Genomic DNA, 25,710 nt, shown 5'->3' with positions numbered 1-25,710 from the left:
AGCCAAAAGAACACTGGGAAAGTTCTCATAGTCACAAAACAATTCAGTGGTATATCTCCACATATTAGCTAAGCCGTTCCAATACAAGAGCTCAAAAAAAGAGCAGTACACCCACCTCGGGCTAAGACAGAGGCTTTGTACATTCAGACTTTTCTGAACTATGGGATGATGTGTTCCAATTTGTTAGGACAAATCTGTCTTTACTTAAAACTTCCAAGGATGAATCCTTGGCTTAAATTGAAAGGCTGCATCTACTGAAAACTCCATGAAGCAGAGGTGTTTTGTGTCTGCACAACATTATGCACATCTAGTGGCACTGTAGATATGCTCAGTAGTAACAGCAGGTACTTATATGAACAGTTTGAAAGTTCCAAGTCTCTGAAGAATCAAATATAAACATACAGAATGACCCCCCTCCCATTCTCCCCTCCTCCCCCCCCCCACCCCACCATGTGTAAGTCACATAGGAAAAGAGAATCCACTGTTTAAGAAACAAAAACAATAAACTGTGCTCTAAGAGCAGTGCTTATACCAACTTAGGAAAATAAAGTATAGCCTATAAGCGATACTGCCATTTTCATTTAAACAGTTACTTTGCAGTTCTTTATTTGTAAGTAAGATGTGTGTTTGTAAAAGTTGAGTTAGTTTAAAAGATCTATTACAATTAAATGCAGGTGGAACGCATTTAGGCCACAGCCTGTGGCACAGACACAGACTCTGGTTTCAGCTTGATCAGGGAGTTGCTTGCTTGAGCCAGTTCTGTGATGGAGACTCTGCCGCGCTGCTTGATAAACTGAGCCACTGCTGTCATCTCCTCGGGGGTAATATAGATGAACTTTCCTCGGTCATCTATCACACCTGTAAAACACATCACCAGCAAATTCAATGATAAGCCACCACACCCCAGCATCTCTCCAAATAACCTTCACAACACATTGATGGAATGGTGGTATAATGAATTATTATATATTTTTTTTTTACAGTATTATCTATATATCTTTTTTTCAGATGTGGTGACCAGAATTGCACACAATATTTGAGGTGCAGTCACACCATGGAGCAATACAAAAGCATTATAATATTCTTTGTTCTCCATTCCTTTCCTAATAATTCCTAACATTCTGTTTGCTTTCTTAGCTGCTGCTACACATTGAGCAGAGGGTTTCAACGTATCATCCACAATGACACCTATATCCTTTTTCTGGGCGGTGATTCCTAATGTGGAAACTAATCCACAGATGACTCAAATTCCTTTCAACAAAATACTGTAGAATATAAATTATTACTTGTTCAAGGATCTTCCTAGAAGTGATGAGCAAAAATGAAGATAAAAATAAAAATCATAACAAAAACAAGTGGAGGAAAAGACCTCAACCAACCCTGGTGCTACAGCAAACTTATCACTGACATCTTCATAGCACTCGACAGGTTGTGTCATCATTGGCCAAAAACCTCCACAAAATGTGTATTATTGCATTTTATATTTTTCTTATTTATTTCTTTTTACTTTTTTTCTTCTTTATTTCAAAAACTCATCACACTGCAATCCAAACTACTCAAACGCCAACAAGAGTACATCTATAAACGTATAGCACTTAGCTTCTTATCTGAATCGGCTGCTCAACTCCCAGTCCCACAACTCCCGACGGGGACCAGTTTCACCCTCCAGGGTTTTTCAAGGGAGATCCGGGAAATCATCACGGCGTTTTGTCTTCTTTCTCAAAACATTTTAGCAGCATCCTAAAATGTTAAAATGTTTTGACAAAGAAGCCAAAACACCTTGATGATTTCCCGATCTCACTTGAAAAAGCCTGGAGGGCAAAACGGGTCCCCATCGGGAGTTACGGGACTGGGAGATAAGCAGATGGATCAGAAAGGAAGCTAAGTATTATATGTGTTATGATTTTTATTTTTATCTTCATTTTTGCTCATCACTTCTAGGAAGATCCTTGAATAACGAATAATTTATAGTCCTAATGTGGAACCCTGAATCACATAGCTATTGTTTGGGTTCCTCTTTCCGGCATGCATCACCTTGCACTTGCTCACATTATTTATTAATTTATTTAGATTCTGCCTATCACAAAAAAAATCCATAAAAACTTTACACATACACAACAGTAAAATTCAACATAAAAAAAGTAAACTGAAAATCTGTCCCACAGGATATGCTAACAGAAACAGGTCTTCAACAGCCTCTTAAACTGAGTCACATTAGTGGTCAGACATAAGTACCCTGGCAAACTATTCCACAAACGTGGTCCCACAATAGAAAATGCAGCTATTCTTGTCTCTGCATAATGCCCTTTCCCCAGATTTACAATTTCCAAATATTTCACGCCCACTGAATGCAAAGTATGTACCTGTTGATATACCTTCAAAATCTGTGAAGAAAGCGAAAGCTACATACCTGTAGAAGGTATTCTCCAAGGACAGCAGGCTGATTGTTCTCACCAATGGGTGATGTCCACGGCAGCCCCTCCGATCGGAGATCTTCACTAGCAACAGCGTTTGCTAGCCCTTGCGTGCGCATGCGCGACTGTCTTCCCGCCTGAACGCAAGCGTGTTCACCAGTCCAGTAAATAGCAAAGACAAGGAAAGACACAACTCCAAAGGGGAGGCGGGCAGGTTGGTGGGAACAATCAGCCTGCTGTCCTCGGACAATACCTTCTACAGGTATGTAGCTTTCGTTTTCTCCAAGGACAAGCAGGCTGCTTGCTCTCACGAATGGGGTATCCCTAGCCCCCAGACTCACTCAAAACAACCAACATTGGTCAATTGGGCCTCGCAATGGTGAGAACATAACTGAGATTGACCTAACTTCTTCAACTAACTGAGAGTGCAGCCTGGAACAGAATAAAATGGGCCTAGGGGGGTGGAGTTGGATTCTAAACCCCGAACAGATTCTGCAGCACCGACTGCCCGAACCGACTGTCGCGTCGGGTATCCTGCTGAAGGCAGTAATGAGATGTGAATGTGTGGACGGATGACCACGTCGCAGCCTTGCAAATCTCTTCCATAGTGGCTGACTTCAAGTGGGCCACTGACGCTGCCACGGCTCTAACACTATGAGCCGTGACATGACCCTCAAGAGTCAGCCCAGCCTGGGCGTAAGCGAAGGAAATGCAATCTGCTAGCCAATTGGATATGGTGTGTTTCCCGATAGCCACTCCCCTTCTGTTGGGATCAAAAGAAACAAACAATTGGGCAGACTGTCTGTGGGGCTGTGTCCGCTCCAGATAGGACAATGCTCGTTTGCAGTCCAATGTGTGCAGCTGACGTTCAGCAGGGCGGGTATGAGGACGGGGAAAGAATGTTGGCAAGACAATTGACTGGTTCAGATGGAACTCCGACACCACCTTCGGCAAGAACCTAGGGTGAGTACGGAGGACTACTCTGTTATGATGAAATTTGGTATAAGGAGCATGAGCTACCAAGGCTTGAAGCTCACTGACTCTGCGAGCTGAAGTAACTGCCACCAAGAAAATGACCTTCCAGGTCAAGTACTTCAGATGGCATGAATTCAATGGCTCGAAAGGATGTGTCATCAGCTGGGTGAGAACGACATTGAGATCCCATGACACTGTAGGAGGTTTGATGGGGGGCTTTGACAACAGCAAACCTCTCATGAAGCGAACAACTAAAGGCTGTCCCGAGATCGGCTTACCTTCCACACGGTAATGGTATGCACTAATCGCACTAAGATGAACTCTTACAGAGTTGGTTTTAAGACCAGACTTGGACAAGTGCAGAAGGTATTCAAGCAGTGTCTGTGTAGGACACGAGCGAGGATCTAGGGCCTTGCTGTCACACCAGACGGCAAACCTCCGCCATAGAAAGAAGTAACTCTTTTTAGTGGAATCTTTCCTGGAAGACACCCTCGGAGAGACCCAAGGAGGCAAAATCTACGCTCTCAACATCCAGGCCGTGAGAGCCAGAGACCGGAGGTTGGGATGCAGAAGCGCCCCCTCGTTCTGAGTAATAAGGGTCGGAAAACACTCCAATCTCCACGGTTCTTCGGAGGACAACTCCAGAAGAAGAGGGAACCAGATCTGACGTGGCCAGAAAGGAGCGATCAGAATCATCGTGCCTCGGTCTTGCCTGAGTTTCAGCAAAGTCTTCCCCACCAAAGGTATGGGAGGATAAGCATACAGGAGGCCTTCCCCCCAATCCAGGAGAAAGGCATCCGATGCTAGTCTGCCGTGGGCCTGAAGCCTGGAACAGAACTGGGGGACCTTGTGGTTGGCTCGGGTAGCAAAGAGATCCACCAAGGGGGTGCACCACGTTTGGAAGATCTCGTGTACCACTTTGGAACTGAGCGACCACTCGTGAGGTTGCATGATCCTGCTCAATTTGTCGGCCAGACTGTTGTTTACGCCTGCCAGATATGTGGCCTGGAGACACATGCCGTATCGGCGAGCCCAAAGCCACATTCTGACGGCCTCCTGACACAGAGGGCGAGATCCGGTGCCCCCCTGCTTGTTGATGTAATACATGGCAACCTGGTTGTCTGTCTGAATTTGAATAATTTGTTGGGACAGCCGATCCCTGATCTGTAGACCTTGTTCCTGGAGGGACCAACTCCCTTGGGTGTGAAGCCCATCGACATGAGCTCCCCATCCCAGGAGGGATGCATCCATCGTGAGCACTTTTTGCGGCTGAGGAATTTGGAAGGGATGTCCCAGAGTCAAATTGGACCGAATTGTCCACCACTGCAGGGATTGAAGAAAACTCGTGGACAGCTGGACTACATCCTCTAGACCCCCAGCAGCTTGGTACCACTGGGAAGCTAGGGTCCATTGAGCTGATCTCATGTGAAGACGGGCCATGGGAGTCACATGAACTGTGGAGGCCATGTGGCCGAGCAATCTCAACATCTGCCAAGCTGTGATCTGCTGAGACGCCCGCACCCAGGAAACGAGGGACAGAAGATTGTCGGCCCTCGCTTCCGGAAGGTAGGCACGAGCCATCAGAGTTCAGCAGAGCTCCTATGAATTCGAGTTGCTGAACTGGAAGAAGGTGGGACTTTGGATAATTTATCACAAACCCTAGTAGCTCCAGGAGTCGAATAGTCATCTGCATGGACTGTAGAGCTCCTGCCTCGGAGGTGTTCTTCACCAGCCAATCGTCGAGGTAAGGGAACACGTGCACTCCCAGTCTGCGTAGAGACGCCGCTACGACAGCCAGGCATTTTGTGAACACCATGGGTGCGGAGGCGAGACCAAAGGGTAGCACACAATACTGAAAGTGCCGTGTTCCCAGACGGAATCGAAGATACTGTCTGTGAGCTGGCAGTACTGGAATATGAGTGTAAGCATCCTTTAAGTACAGAGAGCATAGCCAATCGTTTGCCTGAATCATGGGAAGAAGGGTGCCCAGGGAAAGCATCCTGAACTTTTCTCGGACCAGATATTTGTTCAGGGCCCTTAGATCTAGGATGGGACGCATCCCCCCTGTTTTCTTTTCCACAAGGAAGTACCTGGAATAGAATCCCAGCCCTTCTTGCCCGGTGGCACGGGCTCGACCGCATTGGCGCTGAGATGGGCGGAGAGTTCCTCTGCAAGTACCTGCTTGTGCTGGAAGCTGAAGGACTGAGCTCCCGGTGGGCAAGTTGGAGGTTTTGAAACGAAATTGAGGGAGTATCCTAGCTGGACTATTTGAAGAACCCACTGGTCGGAGGTTATGAGAGGCCACCTTTGGTGAAAATATTTTAACCTCCCCCCGACCGGTAGATCGTCCGGCACGGACACTCTGATTGCGGCTATGCTCTGCTGGAGCCAGTCAAAAGCCCGTCCCTTGCTTTTGCTGGGGAGCTACAGGGGCCTGTTGAGGCGCACGCTGTTGACGAGAACGAGCGCGCTGGGGTTTGGCCTGGGCAGCAGTTGAGGTAGATGCTGAAGGCATCCGGTGGGAGAATTTGTCGAAAGCAGTGTCCCGCTGGTGGAGCTGTTCTATCACCTGTTCGACCTTTTCTCCAAAATATTATCCCCACGGCAAGGAGAGTCTGCTATCCGCTGCTGAAGCCTATTTTCCTGGTCTGAGGCGCGCAGCCATGAGAGTCTGCGCATCAACACACCTTGAGCAGCGGCCCTGGACGCGACATCAAAAGTATCATAAATACCCCTGGCCAGGAATTTACGACACGCCTTCAGCTGCCTGACCACCTGCTGAAAAGGCTTGGCTTGCTCAGAAGGGAGCTTGTCCTCCAAGTCCGCCAACTGCCGCACATTGTTCCGTATATGAATGCTCGTGTAGAGCTGGTAGGACTGGATTCTGGAAATGAGCATTGAAGAATGGTAGGCCTTCCTCCCAAAAGAATCCAAGGTTCTAGAATCTTTGCCCGGGGGCGCCGAAGCATACTCCCTAGAACTCTTGACCTTCTTAAGGGCCAGATCCACCACACCAGAGTCGTGAGGCAACTGAGTCCGCATCAACTCTGGGTCCCCATGGATCCGATACTGGGATTCGATCTTCTTGGGAATGTGGGGATTAGTTAGCGGCTTCACCCAGTTCGCCAGCAATGTCTTCTTGAAGACATGCTGCATGAGTACTGTGGACGATTCCTTAGGTGGCGAAGGATAGTCCAAAAGCTAAAACATTTCAGCCCTTGGCTCATCCTCCGTAACCACAGGGAAGGAAATGGCCGTAGACATTTCCCGGACAAAGGCCGTGAAAGATAGACTCTCGGGAGGAGAAAGCTGTCTTTCAGGGGAGGAAGTGGGATCAGAAAGAAGACCGCCAGACTCATCTGAGAAATATCTGATGTCTTCCTCTGCCTCCCACGAGGCCTCACCATCGGTGTTGGACACCAGTTCATGAACTTCTGTCCGAAGCCATGCCCGTCTCGACTCGTGGGAAGACGGTCGCGCATGCGCACGCGAGGGCTAGCAAATGCTGTTGCTAGTGAAGATCTCCGATCGGAGGGGCTGCTGTGGACGTCACCCATTCGTGAGAACAAGCAGCCTGCTTGTCCTCGGAGAATACCAGGGAGCTGTCTCATTAATAGCCTAGTACTGAATGAAATCCTGATAGGCATCGGCAGTCAATGATGCTGCTTCCATATTGGAGTTATTTGCATGTACCTAGAGGTTCCAGTAATCAAACGTGCTGCAGAATTCTGAACGCCCTTCAAAGTCTTGCAGAGAGCAGTGGAAACCCCCAGGTACACTGTACTTCAATAATCCAACTTACTGAGCACTAAGCTCTAAAATACAATCCTAAAGTCATAGCCTGACAGTGTCAGTTTCAGTCTGCTCAGCAGATGAAGCTGGTAAAAAAATGAACCTATCCTATCTGTTCTTGCATACATAATCCTGAGTCCAGCTCTCAAACTCTTCACACATTTCTTCACCGAAAGCCATATACCCAGAACCCCAACCTCCCTTGGCACCTCCCAATCTATATATCTACCCATCAGCATAAGTTCTGATTTCTCCACATTCAGTACCAACTGGTTGTCTCCCAATCTGCTCCAAACACAACTCTAGCTATTGAACATATTGATCTTGCATAGGGAAGAAAACCCCTGCAAATTATCCGCATAAAGCCAACAGGCCACCCCCAAATCCCTAAACACCTTCCCCACCAGGCCATGAAAATATTAAACAGAAGGGCAAACAGTGCTGACCCTTGTGGTACTCCCATAGACACATGGTAAACTGGAGACACCGTAGCTCCAACCTTCAATTGTATTGATCTTCCTGTCATGTAAGACACAAACCACTCATAAATGCACCCTTGCAAACCAAGCCCAATCTCTTCAACACATCATCAATATTCACAAAATCAAATGCTGAGGAAATATCTAACAACACAAAACAATAAATATTCTTCTCATCCATACCACAACGCAACTCATCCACTGTTGACACCAATAGCCACTCCACACTGTCCTTTCTCCGAAAACCAAACTGAAATGAATCCAACCCACCAATCTGAGCAATATATTCATTCAAGTGCCTCAACACCACATTTTCCACAATTTTTGCCACAACCTGCAACAATGAAATGGGGCAATAATTACTCATTAGTGAGTGATCTAACCCCACCTTTTTCAATAAGGGTTTCACTGTGGCCAACTTGAACGACACTGGAATAACCTCCTCTGTAAGGGACATAGTCACTAACACTCATAACACAGGTGCCAACTCACATGCCAGCTGTCTCACAACCACTGAAAAACATGGGTCCATTATTGCCTTAGTAGGTTTCAACTCTTGAAGCACTGACACCATCTCAGCTTCAGATACCTCCTGAAAAGTTTCCCACACCTAACAATGGCTGCATTTCCATACCTGTAAAAGACAGTCTAAATCACCGAAGCAAAAAGCTTCAGTTTTCGTCATCAAAAACTCCCCAAACTCAAATGCACCAAGTCCCAACATTCTTTCCTACCAAACCATTCACAACATCAAACAATTCCTTCAGCCAATTTAAAACTTCTCTCACCTTTTTCTGGTAATACTCATTCCTTACACTCTCACTAATAACCAAATATTCCTTCAGTTTTATCCTATCTCAATCCTGCATATCCCTAGAATTCCTCCACATCCTCTCAGTCTGTCTCAATTCCTGCCATATCCCAACCAAAGCACTCGATTTCCAAGGATGTGATACTTGATTCTCGTGCAACACAATCATCTGCTTCAAAGCAATCACATCCAATTACTGTACCAAAGACTGATAATAACCAAAGAAGAGTCATTTCCTCAACCGTTCCTAGATCTTCAATATATAACCTAGGCAATCACTCCCTTTTCAAATCCACAATTTCAAACCTAGGACATATCTTCACTGACTTCGTACTATTCTGTTCCTTCCTTATTAATCACTGCACATCCATACTAAACAACAACACATAATGATCAGACCACCCCACCTTCAAAACCTGAACTGACCTTAACATATGCATTCGTAATTTATATGATAGAAAAATAAGATCCAGCATGGTACCCTGCTTCATGAGTTGACTCGCACACTACTGCTGCAAAGACCAGGCTGCCAATGCCTCAAAAAATACATGACTAGTTCCTCCAGACACATGTACACCAGGATCTAATGGTAAATTAAGATCCTCTAAAATATACAACTTCTCCACATCCATATCTAAAGACAAAATAAAATCCAACAAAGCAGAACAATCAACCATCAAAACCCCCGGAGGGCAATACACCACACAACAAACCAAATCTGCATTACCCACCACTAAAACGTCCCCAATTCTGGTCAACTAACAATTTAAAACTCAAATACTGCTTTTAAAAACACCACTCCTCTCCCTCTTTTAATATCTCTACAAGCCTATTTCCATGTGTACCCCACAGGACAACATTGCCTTACCAGTATCAGATCAGTTTTGAGCCACCAACATTCAGTCACACACAACACATCCAAATTATCCAACAGTAAAAGATCATAATTGGTAGCACAGGCAAGTTCAGCAGCAAACTCATTCTCCCTCTGGCACTGCCCTGCCATTTTGATGCCCAGTCTTCCAGTCTTGTAAGGTCTTCTTGCAAGTTATGTCTTCTTGCAATTTCTCACAACCCTCTTGTGATTTAACAACTTTGAATAACTTTGTGTCATAAGCAAATTGATCACCTCACTCATTATTCATGTTTCCAGGTGATTTATAAATGTGTTAAAAAGTAGTAGTCCCAGCTCAGATCCATGGGGATCCCTACTAGCAGTGTTCCCTCTAAGGTGAGCTTGTGAACACTCACTCATACAAACCGGGAGCATTGCTCACTTCAGGTCAACGTTTGCTCACTAATGTCTCATTCCTCCTCGTCTTCCCCTCCACTGATGCTCCAACACATCTCAAGCCATCAAGTAGGATACCACGATGTTCCCTGGGGCAGCGGTCCGTATCCCTGCCACTCCTATCAACATGGGGACAGAAATCCAACCCGTCCCCTTCCCATCCCCGCCGCAAGTAATCTCCATTCCAGCCCCCCGGACCACCCAGCCCCTACCACACCAGTCACCTTTGCTTCCCCTCCAAAGAAAGATATCTGCATGAAATATTTATTTTTATTTTGATTCATGAAAACCACTTGTCCCTGAAACGTGCTCAAAACAGAAAAATCCATTTATAGAAAAGAGATGAGGTGAAGATGTAATTCCATGTGACCCAATGAAAGAAGAGTTTAATTTTACTTCCAATCTTTGTAACATCAGGCTTCCCAAGGCAGATTACAATAGTTAAGATGAACCCATCAGTAATTAGGACATCCTCACTGAAATTTGGCCATGTTACTGTATTGTACAGAACAATGTAGAAAAATGAGCACAAAACATAGCCTTTATTAGTGCTGTTTCTACCAGTAATAAATGTTGAATCTGTTTTAGTGATATTCAGTTTTTATTTCATGATATTTATCTCAAACTTACTGAATGGGAAAACAAACTGAAAATAAGTCAATGCTACAAACCCCCCTCCCCAAACAAACAACCCCCCACACACACCTCAATAACTCAATTTGTGTTGTCAAGCTACCAGTCTTTCATAGTTTCACAACAGACAATACAAAAATTATTAAAGAATACCTCAAAACCTCCCAGTAACTTGAATGTTAGTACCAGCAATTAGTACACCCTCAATTGTATATGGAGTGGAATACTATCACTGGTTTCTTAATTAAGGGACGAAAAAAGAACAAATACAAAAAACTAATTCAAAGAAGAAAAACAATTGATTCCAAAAATTCCTCCCTATGTCTTATTAATACTGGAAACTATGAATGAGTGTGCTTTAAAAAAAATATATGTAAACGATAACGTTCTAAATATGAACCCCTCCCCCCCAAACATCAATTTTACAACAGGTTGCCTACAACGTAATTACAAGAAGATTAAACTAAAATACAATAAAATCTAAGAAAAGAAAAAAAAATGTCAATTCACTAAAAAATTACTAAATGTAAATAAAAAACTGTATGTAATAAACAGAGTATGCATGCCACAGCTGTCATTTTTTCCCCTGTAAACCATAGTGACTGATTCTGAGAGCCTCTCTATGAATGCTGTTACAGACTCAAGTTACTTTGTAAAAATAATCACTGATCTTGTAACTTGAAAAAGTACCTGTTAATGTTCCATCTGAAAGCAAGTCCTGTATCCTATGAATTGCATCCTGTGAAGAGAGGGGGAATGCTTTCAGGAATTGCCGATTTACTTTAACAAGGATGTTAAAAGCAATAGTAAAAAAAAGCACAAGTCAGCCTGATTTAAGATCAGGATTCCATCTCTGAAGCCTGGCCTCTCCTCTTCAGATTGGCCAGGTTTCAACCTGCTGCAGAGTGAAATAATCAAAGTCCCTGGAAGAGGAAGAGTCCCAGCTATCACAGACGGGAGGGAGGGAGGGAGGGAGAGGGAAGAAGAGGAAGCAAATCACATATCTACAATGTGATGTGTTTTGTCTCAGCCAGACTGCATGGGATACCACTACATTACCTTGAGCAGGCCTTCTAAAATCTGTCCTGGTGAGCTGACAGCTAGTCAAATTTTCAAGCTATTCACAATGATTATGCATGAGATATTTGCATACACTGGTAGTTTTTGAACATTTATGTCATGCATATTCACTGTGGAGAGCCCAAATGGCTATGGGGTCACCAATGAACATGCAACAAGAATAAGCCTCACCATTTATTTTAAAATGTCCACCTATGACCACTCTCTTCCTTTTATATAAGAACTGAGTGACAAATTAAACGAATTAGAAAAGTAATGCTCTTTGTGGCATAGTGCATGCAGCAAAGCACTACAAAACCTGGAGACCAAGACTTCAAGGAAACCATCACCAGCCATGGGAAAAGTTTGAACAAAGCAAGCAACTGACCTGCATGCAGCCTTAGATTGGAGTGAAGGAGTGGCCTAGTGGTTAGAGTGGTGGACTTTGGTCCTGGGGAACTGAGGAACTGAGTTCGATTCCCGGCACAGGCAGCTCCTTGTGACTCTGGGCAAGTCACTTAACCCTCCATTGCCCGCCGCATTGAGCCTGCCATGAGTGGGAAAGCGAGGGGTACAAAATGTAACAAAAAAAAAAAAAAAAAAAAATATATATATATATGTATGTACAGCGCTGCGTACGTCTAGTAGCGCTTTAGAAATGATAAGTAGTAGTATACATATATATATATATATTTTTTTTTAAACCCTCTTCTGGTCAGAGATCTCAATTATGCAATTATCTCAAAAGGTGCTGTGCAGAGAACTTCTGCTAGTCTTGGAAGGGCTGAATGTAAGCTGAGATATTTTTATTAGGGCAGCATTCCACTTAAAATGTCTAATTGTGATTAATCGTATGATAATTTTTTAAAATCACGCTTAATCGCACAATTAAAGGAATTGCATTTACTTATTTATTTCCCACTGCAGCTCCTTGTGACTCTGGGGACATCACTTAACCCCTTCCCTCCCCCCCCCCAAAAAAAAAACAAATTGCCCCAGGAACAAAATAAGTACCTGTATTTAATGAGGAGACTGCTCTGATTGTAACCACAGAAAGGCGGTGTATCAAATCCTATCCCTCTTCCCTTCCCTTGGGCTGAAAATCTCCCTCCCACCTCTATATCCAAGATCTCTCCCTTTCTCTTCCTTCCCTCCCTTTCTTCCCAGGTCCATTATCTCTCTTTCTTCCCTGGGGTCCATTCTCTCTCTCTTCCCTTCCTTCCTCCTTCTCATTGTCCAGCACCTCTCCCTCCCCTCCATCAGCAGTGACACAAACTTGGTTGTGTGCAGCACCAAGCTCTTCTCGTGGCTGCTGGAGCTCACTGCCTTGGTCATAGCTTCCATCAGTGTCCCCTCCGGTTCTGCTTGCTGGTCTGCAGCTCACTCACTTCCCCCACCCGGGGTTCACATTTCCCCCTCTTCTCAATCTCCTCCGTCGGTCTACCGTAAAGGTGGTCTTCTGCTGATCCCTGAAGTGGCAACATTGCACATATGCTGCTTGTGGCCTGCCACAAAGCTTTCCCTCCCCTCTGACCTATCCTGTCTACTCTGACATCACTTCTTTTTTCTGCACGAGTGGGATAGGTCAGAGGGAAAGGTTTGGACCAGGCTGTAGGCAGTATATGTGCAACACTGCTGTTGGCAAGGATCAACAGAAGACCACCTTTAAGACAGACTGGTGCAGGGGCGAGTGATGTTGAATTGCAGGTTTGGGGGGGGGGGGGGGGGGGGGGGAAGATGTTGGATTGCACCCAGTACAGGGGTTGGTAGTTGGAAGAGAGTACAAGAGATGTTTGAAGGAGAAAGGAGATGTTGTAGTGCAATTTTTAAAACGGCAATTAATGCATTAATCGCAGAGTCAACTGTAATTAAAATGCAGCCCTAATTTTTATGGGTTTTGTTTTCATTGGTTTGCTAGGCATTTTGAAAAAAATGTTTACATTGCTTACTTGATATGTCGTAATAATGTGCACACAGCAAAACTTATTAGTTCAATTGCATTCCCTATTTTTCAGTTCATTTCAAAGAAAGCGAAGATACTAACCTGTAGCAGGTATTCTCCGAGGACAGCAAGCTGATTGTTCTCACAAGTGGGTCGACATCCGCGTCAGCCCAGGAAGCGGCAAAAGTTTTACAGCAAAAATATAAACCTTTGCCAGAGTCTTCTGGTGCGCAAGCAGTGTGCATCGCGCATGCGTGAACGACTTCCCGCCCGTCGTGAGCATGACTCCTCAGTTAAATCAAAAAGCATATAAATAAATAAGACAACAACTCCAAAGGGGAAGTGGGCGGGACTGTGAGAACAATCAGCCTGCTGTCCTCGGAGAAAAGCCGCTACAGGTTAGTATCTTCACTTTCTCCGAGGACAAGCAGGCTGCTTATTCTCACAAGTGGGATATCCCTAGCATCCAGGCTCAGAATAAACATTGGCCAATTGGGCCTCGTAACGGCGAGGACATAACATAGGCTAACCTGAAACTATATACATCTAGCTGGGAGTGCAGCCTGGAACAGAATAAAACAGGCCTAGGGGGGTGGAGTTGGATTCTAAACCCCGAACAGATTTTGCAGCACTGACTGCCCAAACTGACTGTTGCGTCGGGTATCTTGATGAAGGTAGCCACCAGCCAATCGTCGAGATAAGGAAACACATACACTCCCAGTCTGTGTAGCAATGCTGCGACTACAGCTAGGCATTTTGTAAACACTCTGGGCGCAGACGCCAAGCCAAAGGGCAGTACATGGTACTGAAAGTGCTGTGCTCCCAGCCAAAATCGAAGACACTTCCTGTGAGCTGGAAGTATCGAGATGTGTGTGTAAGCATCCTTTAAGTCCAGAGAGCATATCCAATCGTTTTCCTGAATCATGGGAAGGAGGGTGCCTAGGGAAACCATTCTGAACTTTTCTCGGATAAGAAATTTGTTCAGGGCCCTTAGGTCTAGGATGGGATGCATCCCCCCTGTTTTCTTTTGCACAAGGAATTACATGGAATAGAATCCCAGCCCTTCTTCCCCCGGTGGAACAGGTTCGACTGCTTGGGCCTTCAGAAGGGCAGAGAGCTCCTCTGCAAGTACCTGCTTCTGCTGGGAGCTGTAGGACTGAGCTCTCAGTGGGCAATTTGGAGGCTTGGATTCCAGATTGAGGGTGTATCCTAACCGGACTATTTGAAGAACCCACCGGTCGGAGGACTTAAATATAAATCCACATATGTATCCAGCTTCTCCTACATAAGCACGCAACTGTGGAACGCACTACCAAAGGCCATAAAAACAATGCACGACCTAGCAATCTTCCGAAGACTACTGAAAACCAACCTGTTCAAAAAGGCATACCATAATGATCCATCCTAAATACTAGACAACTAGACTACATGAACTAGACAAAACCGAAATCTCCACACTAGACTGATAAAGCGAATGATACATACCTGTAGCAGGTGTTCTCCGAGGACAGCAGGCTGATTGTTCTCACGACTGGGTTGACGTCCACGGCAGCCCCCACCAACCGGAACAAAAACCTCGCGGGCGGTTCCACACGCGGGGCACGCCCACCGCGCATGCGCGGCCGTCTTTCCGCCCGTGCGCGACCGTTCCCGCTCAGTTGAATGACAAGCAAAAGAATGAGGAAAAACGCAACTCCAAAGGGGAGGAAGGAGGGTAGGTGAGAACAATCAGCCTGCTGTCCTCGGAGAACACCTGCTACAGGTATGTATCATTTGCTTTCTCCGAGGACAAGCAGGCTGCTTGTTCTCACGACTGGGGTATCCCTAGCTCTCAGGCTCACTCAAAACAAGAACCCAGGTCAATTGAACCTCGCAACGGCGAGGGCATAACAGAAATTGACCTACGAAGAACAACTAACTGAGAGTGCAGCCTGAACAGAACAAAATCAGGTCCTGGAGGGTGGAGTTGGATTCAAACCCCAAACAGATTCTGCAGCACCGACTGCCCGAACCGACTGTCGCGTCGGGTATCCTGCTGGAGGCAGTAATGTGATGTGAATGTGTGGATAGATGACCACGTCGCAGCCTTGCAAATCTCTTCAATAGTGGGCCACTGACGCTGCCATGGCTCTAACACTATGAGCCGTGACATGACCCTCAAGAGCCAGCCCAGCCTGGGCGTAAGTGAAGGAAATGCAATCTGCTAGCCAATTGGAGATGGTGCGTTTCCCGACAGCGACCCCTTCCCTATTGGGGTCGAAAGAAATAAACAATTGGGCGGACTGTCTGTGGGGCTGTGTCCGCTCCAGATAGAAGGCCATCGCTTGCTTGAAGGCCTATGTGTGCAACTGACGTTCAGCAGGGCGGGTATGTGGTCTGGGAAAGAATGTTGGCAAGACAATTGACTGGTTAAGATGGAACTCCGACACCACCTTTGGCAGGAACTTAGGGTGAGTGCGGAGTACTACTCTGTTATGATGAAATTTGGTATAAGGAGCATGAGCTACCAGGGCTTGCAGCTCACTGACTCTACGAGCTGTAACTGCCACCAAGAAAATGACCTTCCAGGTCAAGTACTTCAGATGGCATGAATTCAGTGGCTCAAAAGGAGGTTTCATCAGCTGGGTGAGGACGACGTTGAGATCCCATGACACTGCAGGAGGCTTGACAGGGGGCCTTGACAAAAGCAAGCCTCTCATGAATCGAACGATTAAAGGCTCTCCAGAGATGGCTTTACCCTCTACACGATGATGGTAAGCACTAATCGCACTAAGGTGATTCCTTACTGAGTTGGTCTTGAGGCCAGACTCTGATAAGTGCAGAAGGTATTCAAGCAGGTTCAGTGCAGGACAAGAACGAGGTTCTAGGGCCTTGCTCTCACACCAAACGACAAACCTCCTCCACTTGAAAAAGTAACTCTTTTTAGTGGAATCCTTTCTAGAGGCAAGCAAGATACGGGAGACACCCTCAGACAAACCCAACGAAGCAAAATCTACGCCCTCAACATCCAGGCCGTGAGAGCCAGAGACTGAAGGTTGGGGTATAGAAGCGCTCCGTCGTTCTGCGAAATGAGTCAGAAAACACTCCAATCTCCACGGTTCTTCGGAGGACAACTCCAGAAGTAGAGGGAACCAGATCTGACGGGGCCAAAAAGGCGCTATCAGAATCATGGTGCTGTGGTCTTGCTTGAGCTTCAGTAAGGTCTTCCCCACCAAAGGTATGGGAGGATAAGCATACAGGAGGCCGGACCCCCAATGGAGGAGAAAGGCATCCGACGCTAGTCTGCCATGTGCCTGTAGTCTGGAACAGAACAGAGGCAGCTTGTGGTTGGTCTGAGAGGCGAAAAGACCACCGAGGGAGTGCCCCACTCTCGGAAGATCTTGCGTACCACTCTGGAATGGAGCGACCACTCGTGCGGTTGCATGACTCTGCTCAGTCTGTCGGCCAGACTGTTGTTTACACCTGCCAGGTATGTGGCTTGAAGAAGCATGCCGAACTGGCAGGCCCAACGCCACATCCCGACAGCTTCCTGACACAGGGGGCGAGATCCAGTGCCCCCCTGCTTGTTGATGTAATACATTGCAACCTGATTGTCTGTCCGAATTTGGATAATTTGATAGGACAGCCAATCTCTGAAGGCCTTCAGTGCGTTCCAGACCGCTCAGAGCTCCAGGAGGTTGATCTGCAGATCCTGTTCCTGGAGGGACCACAGTCCCTGGGTGTGAAGCCCGTCGACATGAGCTCCCCACACCAGGCGAGATGCATCCGTCGTCAGCACCTTCGTGGGCTGCGGAATTTGGAATGGACGTCCCAGGGTCAAATTGGTCCGAAATGTCCACCAGTGCAGCGAATTGCGGCAATTGAGGGACAGGCGAATGACATCTTATAGATTCCCGGTGGCTTGCACCACTGGGAAGCTAGGGTCCATTGAGCAGATCTCATGTGAAGACGAGCCATGGGAGTCACATGAACTGTAGAGGTCATATGACCCAGGAGTCTCAACATCTGCCGAGCTGTGACCTGCTGAGACGCTCTGGTCTGGGAAGCGAGGGACAGGAGGTTGTGGGCCCTCGCCTCGGGAAGAAAGGCCTGAGCCGTCTGTGAATTCAGCAGAGCTCCTATGAATTCCAGAGATTGGACTGGTTGGAGATGGGACTTTGGGTAATTTATCACAAACCCCAGCAGCTCCAGGAGGTGAATAATGCAGTGCATTGACCGGAGAGCCCCTGCCTCAGAGGTGTTCTTGACCAGCCAATCGTCGAGATACGGGAACACGTGCACTCCCAGCTAGCGCAGATACGCCGCGACCACCACGAGGCACTTCGTGAACACCCGTGGGGCAGAGGCGAGCCCAAAGGGCAGCACACAATACTGAAAGTGCCGTGTCCCCAGGCGGAATCGGAGATACTGTCTGTGAGCTGGCAGTATCGGGATGTGAGTATAAGCGTCCTTTAAATCCAGGGAACATAGCCAATCGTCTTTCTGAATCATTGGTAGAAGGGTGCCTAAGGAAAGCATCCTGAACTTCTCTTTGATCAGGTATTTGTTCAGGCCTCTCAGGTCTAGGATGGGGCGCATCCCCCCTGTTTTCTTTTCCACAAGGAAGTACCTGGAATAGAATCCCTGCCCTTCCTGCCCTGGTGGCACAGGCTCGACCGCATTGGCGCTGAGAAGGGCGGAGAGTTCCTCTGCAAGTACCTGCCTGTGATGGGAGCTGAAGGATTGGGCTCCCGGTGGGCAATTTGGTGGAGAGGAGGCCAAATTCAGGGCGTATCCGCACCGCACTATTTGGAGAACCCACTGGTCGGAGGTTATCAGAGGCCACCTTTGGTGAAAAACTTTCAACCTCCCCCCGACCGGCAGGTCGTCCGGTACGGACACTTTGATGGCGGCTATGTTCCCATGGATCCAGTCAAAAGCCCGTCCCCGGCTTTTGCTGTGGAGGCGCAGGGGGCTGCTTAGGCGCACGCTGTTGACGGGAACGAGCGCACTGGGCCTGTCCCTGTGACTGAGGAGGCCTTCGAGCTGGCTGGGTGTACCTACGCTTGTTGTAGGCATAGGGTGCAGCCTGCCTAGCCCGGGAAAAACGTCCACCTGCTGAGGTGGATGCTGAAGGCGCCCGGGAGAGCTTGTCGAGGGCGGTTTCCCGCTGGTGTAGTTGGTCCACCAACTGCTCGACCTTCTCACCAAAGATATTATCCCCCCGGCAAGGGACATCCGCCAGTCGTTGCTGGGTGCGGTTGTCCAGGTCAGAGGCACGCAGCCAGGAGAGTCTGCGCATCACTATACCTTGGGCCGCAGCTCGAGATGCCACATCACAGGTGTCGTAGATACCCCTGGACAGGAACTTTCTACACGCCTTCAGCTGCCTGACCACCTCCTGAAAAGGCCTGGACTGCTCCGGAGGGAGCTTATCGACCAGGTCTGCCAGTTGCTTCACATTGTTCCGCATGTGAATGCTCGTTTAGAGCTGGTACGACTGGATGCGGGTCACGAGCATGGAAGATTGGTAGGCCTTCCTCCCAAATGAGTCCAGAGTGCGAGACTCCCGCCCCGGGGGCGCCGAGGCGGTATCCTTCGAACTCCGTGCCCTCTTGAGAGCAGAGTCCACGACTGCCGAGTCATGAGGCAATTGGGGCTGCATCAACTCTGGGTCAGAGTGGATTCTGTATTGGGACTCCGCTTTCTTGGGGATGGTGGGATTAGATAAGGGCTTCAGCCAGTTCCGAAGCAGTGTCTCTTTGAGGACATTGTGCAACGGTACCGTGGAAGACTCTCTAGGTGGTGATGGATAGTCGAGGACCTCGAGCATCTCAGCCCTCGGCTCATCCACAGAGACCACGGGGAAGGGAATACAAATAGACATGTCCCTGACGAAGGAGGCAAAGGAGAGGCTCTCAGGGGGCGAGAGCTTCCTCTCCGGTGAAGGAGTGGGGTCGGAGGGAAGGCCCTCAGACTCCTCTGAGGAGAAATATTTGGGGTCCTCCTCCTCCCCCCACAAGGCCTCTCCCTCGGTGTCGGACATGAGCTCTTGCAGCTCAGACCTGAACCGGGCCCGTCTCGACTGCGAGGAACCATGTCCTCGATGGTGGCGTCGAGCGGTGGACTCCCGTGCCGACGGGGATGAAGCTCCCTCCATCGACGGGGATTCCACCTGCGTGGCTGTCGACACCGGCACTGCAAGCGGCGTCGGAGGCCTCGGCATCGGGCTAGAGCACGCCGGCGCCTCCATCAACGGCACCGGGGGCGCAAGCACCACCAGTGCCAGCAAAGCCTGGCGCATCAGCCCTTCCAGAATCCCTGGAAGGATGGCTCGGAGGCACTCGTCAAGGCCCGCTGTCGGGAAAGGCAGGGGGGCCGGTGTGGGTGAAGGAAGCTGCTCGGGTCCAGGAGACGGTACCGAAGCACCCATGGACTGACGCAGCGATGTTTTGTTCCGGTTGGTGGGGGCTGCCGTGGACGTCAACCCAGTCGTGAGAACAAGCAGCCTGCTTGTCCTCAGAGAACCTACGTGATACTAATGAAAGTTATGCAATACACACCCGAAAAAGAAACGACTGCGCGGCCACAAGGCCGCAAAGAGGCGCCTCCGCGGCTAAAGACGACGAGGGGACAAACCAACTTCTTTTTTTTTTTAACACAGAAAATAAAGAAAAGAAGCGCGAAAAGCTCGCGGCTAGGCCGCGATCCGGTTTCCGGGGCTGACAAAGAGAGAGACGATAAGACGTCTCTCTCCAGCGCGGAATCGAAAACAAAACTGAGCGGGAACGGTCGCGCACGGGTGGGAAGACGGCCGCGCATGCGCGGTGGGCGTGCCCTGCGTGCGGGACCGCCCGCGAAGTTTTTGTTCCGGTTGGTGGGGGCTGCCGTGGACGTCAACCCAGTTGTGAGAACAAGCAGCCTGTTTGTCCTCGGAGAACCTACGTGATACTAATGAAAGTTATGCAATACACACTACCACTTTATTTCACATACTGGAAATGAACTTTCTATAGTTGTCTAACATTCTATAATTCACTTTATCATTTATGAACTTCAATGCAATACCATTGTGTATTGTACTCTGCCATTTCCGGATAGAGAAATACAGGTGGTATTGCATTAAGGTGCATAAATGGTAATCGCCATTACGGCATAATGTAAGCCACATTGAGCCTGCAAATTGGTGGGAAAATGTGGGATACAAATGCAATAAATAAATAAATAAAGAGGCCACCTTTGGTGAAAAAACATTAACCTCCCCCCAACCAGCAAGTCGTCCGGTACGGACGATAGAGGTTATGCTGAACTGGAGCTAGTCAAAAGCCCGTCCCTTGCTTTTGCTGGGGAGCCGCAGTGGCCTTAGGCGCACACTGTTGATGAGAACGAGCTCGCTGGGAATGAGTCTGGGCAGGCTACTGAGAAGCAGGAGTGTACCTACACCTAGCATAGGAACAGGGAGCACTCCTCTTCCCTCCAAAAAACCTCCTGGATGAGGAGGTAGTAGCAGAAGATGCCCGGTGTGAGACAGAATCCATAGCATCATTATGCTTCTTGATTTGGTCAACAAGATGCTCTACTTTCTCACCAAAATGGTTATCCCCCCGGCAAGAAACATCCGCCATCCGTTGCTGGACTGAATGATCCAGGTCAGAGACACGCAGCCGTGAGAGTCTGCGCATCACTATACCTTGGGCAGCGATCCTGGATGCTACATCAAAAGTGTCAACGTACCCCTGGCCAGGAATTTTCGACATACCTTCTGCTGCCTGACCACCTGGTGAAAAGGCTCGGCCTGCTCCGGAGGGAGTGCAACAACCAAGCTGGACAGTTGCCTCACAGAGTTCCGCAAGTGGATGCTCGTGAACAGCTGGTAAGATTGGATTTTGGCGGCAAGCACAGCGGCCGGATATATTTTCCTCCCAAAAGAATCAAGAGTCCTAGCTTCCCTGCCCGGGGGCGCCGGGCATAGTCCCTAGCTTTCTTGAGGGCGGAGTCCACCACCATGGAAATATGGGGTAACAGACCTCATCAATCCAGGTTCACTGTGGATCCGATAATGGGATTCAATTTTCTTCGGGATTACAGGGCCAGACAGAGGGAACGACCAGTTCCGCATAAGGACTTCTTTCAGTACCTTATGTAGAGGAGCCGTCACAGCCTCTCAAGGTGGAGAAGGATAATTCAGGACCTCGAGCATCTCAGCCCTGGGCTCATCCTCAACTTCCATAGGGAAAGGAATAGCCATAGCCATTTCCCAGACAAAAGATGTAAAGGACAGACTCTCCAGTGGAGATGGTCTCCTTTCTGCTGGAGGGGAAGGTTCAGAGGGAATCCCAAAGGACTCGTCAGAAGAAAAGTATCTAGGGTCTTCCTCTGACTCCCATGAATGCTCCTCTTCAGTATCGGATAAGACCTCCCTCAGGGTACTTCGAGACTGAGCCTGCCTCGACGCCAAGAAACGGCGTCCTCGATGGCAATGTCGAGAAGTTGACGCCCGCCTAGACTGCGGTGAAGCTTCTTCCACTGACGTCGAAGGGGAGTCAACCTGGGTGGCAGCGAATGTCGATGCCGCAGGCGGCACCGAGGCCGGGGACCTCACCGCAGGAGAAGGGCCAGACGCCGCTGCAGCCGGCGGCACAGAAGGCGCAAGCACCCGACACCGAAGCAGACTGGTGCAGCAATCCCTTCAGAAGCTCTGGAAGCAGGGCCCGGATACGTTCGTTGAGAGCCGCCATCGGAGAAGGCTGTGGGGTCGGTAGAGCAGCCAGTGGCAGAATCTGTCGTAACTCGGAAGGAGGTATTGGGCTGCGAAGAGATCGATGCATCGGCACCTCCTGTATAGAGGAGGAGCGGTCCCTCTCAACGCCGATGCTTCTCGGGTGCCGACTCTCTCGACGCCCCAGAGCTCCCGGCACTGTATGTCAAAGGAGAACGATGACGGTGCTTCTTAGCCTTCGCTCGATGCCCGTCATGTAGACTCCTCGGAACCGATGAGGACGTGGAATCCTCACGTCTCCTCAGGGCCGGGTCCAATGAAGGTCAATCCCGGGGGGCCTGCATAACAGGAGGCCTCGAGGCAGGTGGAGACCCACTCGACGCCTCACTGCTTCCAGATGAGTTGGTCTTGGGGCAGCTGTCATTCCGACGTCGATACTCCTCTCAATGTCCATGCCGCCGACCTTGGTACCGATGTCGTTGTCGACGTCGAGGGACTGGACCGAGCCCCAAAAGCTTTTCTCACTGGGCTTCTTGAGACGCTTGAGTCCGTTTTTTCATATGAAGACACAAACTACAAAGCGGCTGGGCTATGGTTGGGCCCAAGGCACTGGATACTCCAGGCGTGGGTATCGCTTCCTGAGATGGTCTGGTTGCACCGAGTACAACGTTTGAAGCCGCTGGGTGTCCTCGATGACATGGAAGGAAAAACGGCTTCGGCAAAATCAAACGACGCGATTGTGCCAAAAAAGTGAAGGGCACAAAAAAAGGGGGAAAAACCGACCGCGTGGCCTAAAGGCCTGCTGTGTCGAAAAGAAAGTAAAATAGGCCAAACAAATACTAAAGGAAACTACGGGAGTAAAAAAAAATTAAAAGAAATAGAAAAAGAAAAAAGTCGTCAGATTCTCGTTTCTGGGCCAAAAATCGAGAGCAGACAAAAATGCTGTCACCTTGTCTGGACAAAAAAGAACTAAGGAGTCACGCTCATGACGGATGGGAAGTCATGCGCACTACTCACATGCCAGAAGACTCTGGAAAAATTTGCTGCTTCCTGGGCCGACGCGGACGTCGACCCACTTGTGAGAACAAGCAGCCTGCTTGTCCTTGGAGAAAAAATATTTTAACTAGTGCACACCGACAACGCAAATTAATGCATACTGTAGGAAAATGCATATTAAATTGATTTTGTGTGCAGTAAAATTTAAGTTGCTAAATGCATCTTAATGAATACACAACCCTTTGTGGTGTTAGTTTTTAATTATGCTGATTGTTTCATAGCAGGAGAGGCTGTATTGTATTTTTTTTTTTAATAGCAGCTTACCTGGTATTGTTTTAGTTGCTGAGGGGTCCTTTCACCAAGCTGCAGGAAAAAGGGCCCGGCACTAGTGGCGGGGAACGTTTTCCCAACGCACCAGGGCCCTTTTTACCGCAGCAGGTAAAAAAGCCACCAGCACAAATGATCATGTGGTAAGAGAACTCTTACCCCATGGCCATGCGGCAGGGAGCCTTTAACAACACTCATTGAGGTGGTGATAAGGGCTCCCATGCTAACCCGCTGATTACTGCTGGGTTATCGCTGTGCAAACCATTTCCGGGGATTTTCTTTTTCCCCTGGAAATGGCATGCGCTCAGGACGGGACTACTACCAATGGCTGCGTTGGGCTGGCGATAGTCCCGGAAGAGCAAGCAGTAAGCCTATGTTGGGTTTACTGCCGCTGTACCACCACCCTGAATTAGCTGACGCAATGAGTCAGGTTCTTAATGCCATTTAGGGCCCTGTTTATTAAGCTGCACTATAGACATGCTAGCATTTTTAGCACATGCTAAAAATTAGCGAGCTAATGCTAGACACACCCATATATGGGTGTCTCGTGTTTAGCGCATGCTAAAAATGCTAGTGCACCTTAGTAAAAAGGCCCTTAGTATCATACCCACCCACTTATTTCCTATATACAGTCTTTCAAGGTCAAAAGATTGTTTCTGTCTGTCTCTCTCTATATATATATGTGTCCTCAATCAATGGTTGTTGTGTTTTTTTGGGAGGGGGGGAGGGGAATCTTTAGGTTTATACTGATATTCCAGAAAAAAAGTTTTAAAAAACACTCATACAATGAGATTTATTTTCTGTAATAATTATGGGGCTCTATTAGGAAGCCCATCTGGAGGTTTGGAGCATGTGCAATCTGTCTAGCTCTTTGCAATGTAGAAGGAATTGACTCAAAATGAGCTTAACTTAGATTCAGTTCCTTCCATATACAGCATGCAGAAAATCTGCCTCCCTTCCTAATATGTATCCTAAAAACCAGGAGTGAATGTGTTACAGTGGGTTCTGGAAGATTAAGAAAGTGATGCTCAGACATCCCCGAACAGATATCAATAAAAAACATTTTTTAAGGCACTGGAAACCGATGAAACCAAAAAAGCATCTGAAGTGATAATACAGTTGAAGAAACACATCTTCACTGCACAAAATCTCATAGGCACTGTAAAAAGATTCCTACTAAAAAACTCCTTCTGGAGGATTCCTTTATTACAGTCATTAACTTAGAGAGTATGGGGAAAGGAGGCAATACTGCAAGTCTTGCAGTATTGCCTCCTTTCCCCATACTCTCTAAGTTAATGACTGTAACAAAGGAATCCTCCAGAAGGAGTTTTTTTTAGTAGGAATCTTTTACAATAGGGGTGATGCCAAGTCTTAGACATGGCATCACCCCTATTGTAAAAGCTCCCCAAGCATTCATAAAATGCAATGTGGAGCGGCATTTTTGATAAAATGTCTAAAACGTCTAGAGGCAATGTGTGGAAAAACAAAAGGCTGTGTTGTAACAATGGACTGCATCTCACAGTGGCAGGAAAAAAAATCCTTGGAGAGAAATTCAGACAAAATGTATCTAGGTGTCTAAACTAGAAGGTGGAGGTGGCATATGGAGGCAGGTCAACTCTAGTGGTAACCCCCAGCTAACGACAAGGTGTGACAGTAGTAAAGAAAACAATGAAAACAACCATCTTAGCAAATCACTCCTTACCAACACAACAGGAAGTGAGACTAAAGAAAAAACTAAACAGAAGATGAGACTGCCACTGAAATGTAGATGGAAAGCGATGACCACAAATGCTTACAGTCTAAGCAAAAAAGGTTCATGGTCTGCAAGCCCTCATGATAGAGGCAGACATACATTACTGCTATCACAGAGACACGGTTCAATGATTCCCATGAATGGGATGCAAACATGCCAGGCTACAATCTATTTAGGAAGGATAAAGACGGTAGTAAAGGTGGAGGAGTAACTCTGTATGTGAGAAACGATATCACAGTAACTGAAATACCAGGGGCCTGGGGAAAGAAAGAAGCGATATGGATCACCTTGAAAAGAGATGATGGAACTTCTGTCCACATGGGGGTTGTCTGAAGACCTTACAATCGGAGGAACTAGATAAATATCTGGTTACAGATATTCAAAAGTTGGGAAAGAAAAGAGGTGCTGTTGCTGGGAGATTTCAAACTGCTGGATACAGATTGGAAAGTTCCATCTGTGGAACTGGAAAGAAGTAGAGAGATTGTGGATGCTTTAAAAAGTGCTCTGCTCAGACAAATGATGACGGAACCCATGAGGGTA

At 47.7% G+C, this 25,710-nt stretch overlaps 1 protein-coding gene across 2 annotated transcripts in view; it reads right to left on the bottom strand.

The window, feature by feature from the left end:
• Window positions 1-434: 434 nt before the first annotated feature.
• Window positions 435-25,710, bottom strand: part of DDRGK1 (DDRGK domain containing 1) — a 263,903-nt gene continuing 238,627 nt past the window's right edge. For both annotated transcript variants that reach the window (XM_030190995.1, XM_030190994.1), the window contains 2 exons: window positions 11,086-11,134; window positions 435-858 (listed from right to left, as the gene is read on the bottom strand). In XM_030190995.1, coding sequence (XP_030046855.1) covers window positions 686-858; window positions 11,086-11,134 — 222 coding nt within the window. In that variant the 3' untranslated portion in view covers window positions 435-685. The remainder of the gene's footprint in view (window positions 859-11,085; window positions 11,135-25,710) is intronic.

This window comes from Microcaecilia unicolor, chromosome 2 (genome assembly GCF_901765095.1).
Source record: "Microcaecilia unicolor chromosome 2, aMicUni1.1, whole genome shotgun sequence".
In the NCBI taxonomy this organism is placed as follows: domain Eukaryota; kingdom Metazoa; phylum Chordata; class Amphibia; order Gymnophiona; family Siphonopidae; genus Microcaecilia; species Microcaecilia unicolor.
Note: the sequence above shows the minus strand (reverse complement) of the source record. Positions and strands in the feature narration are given on the sequence as shown.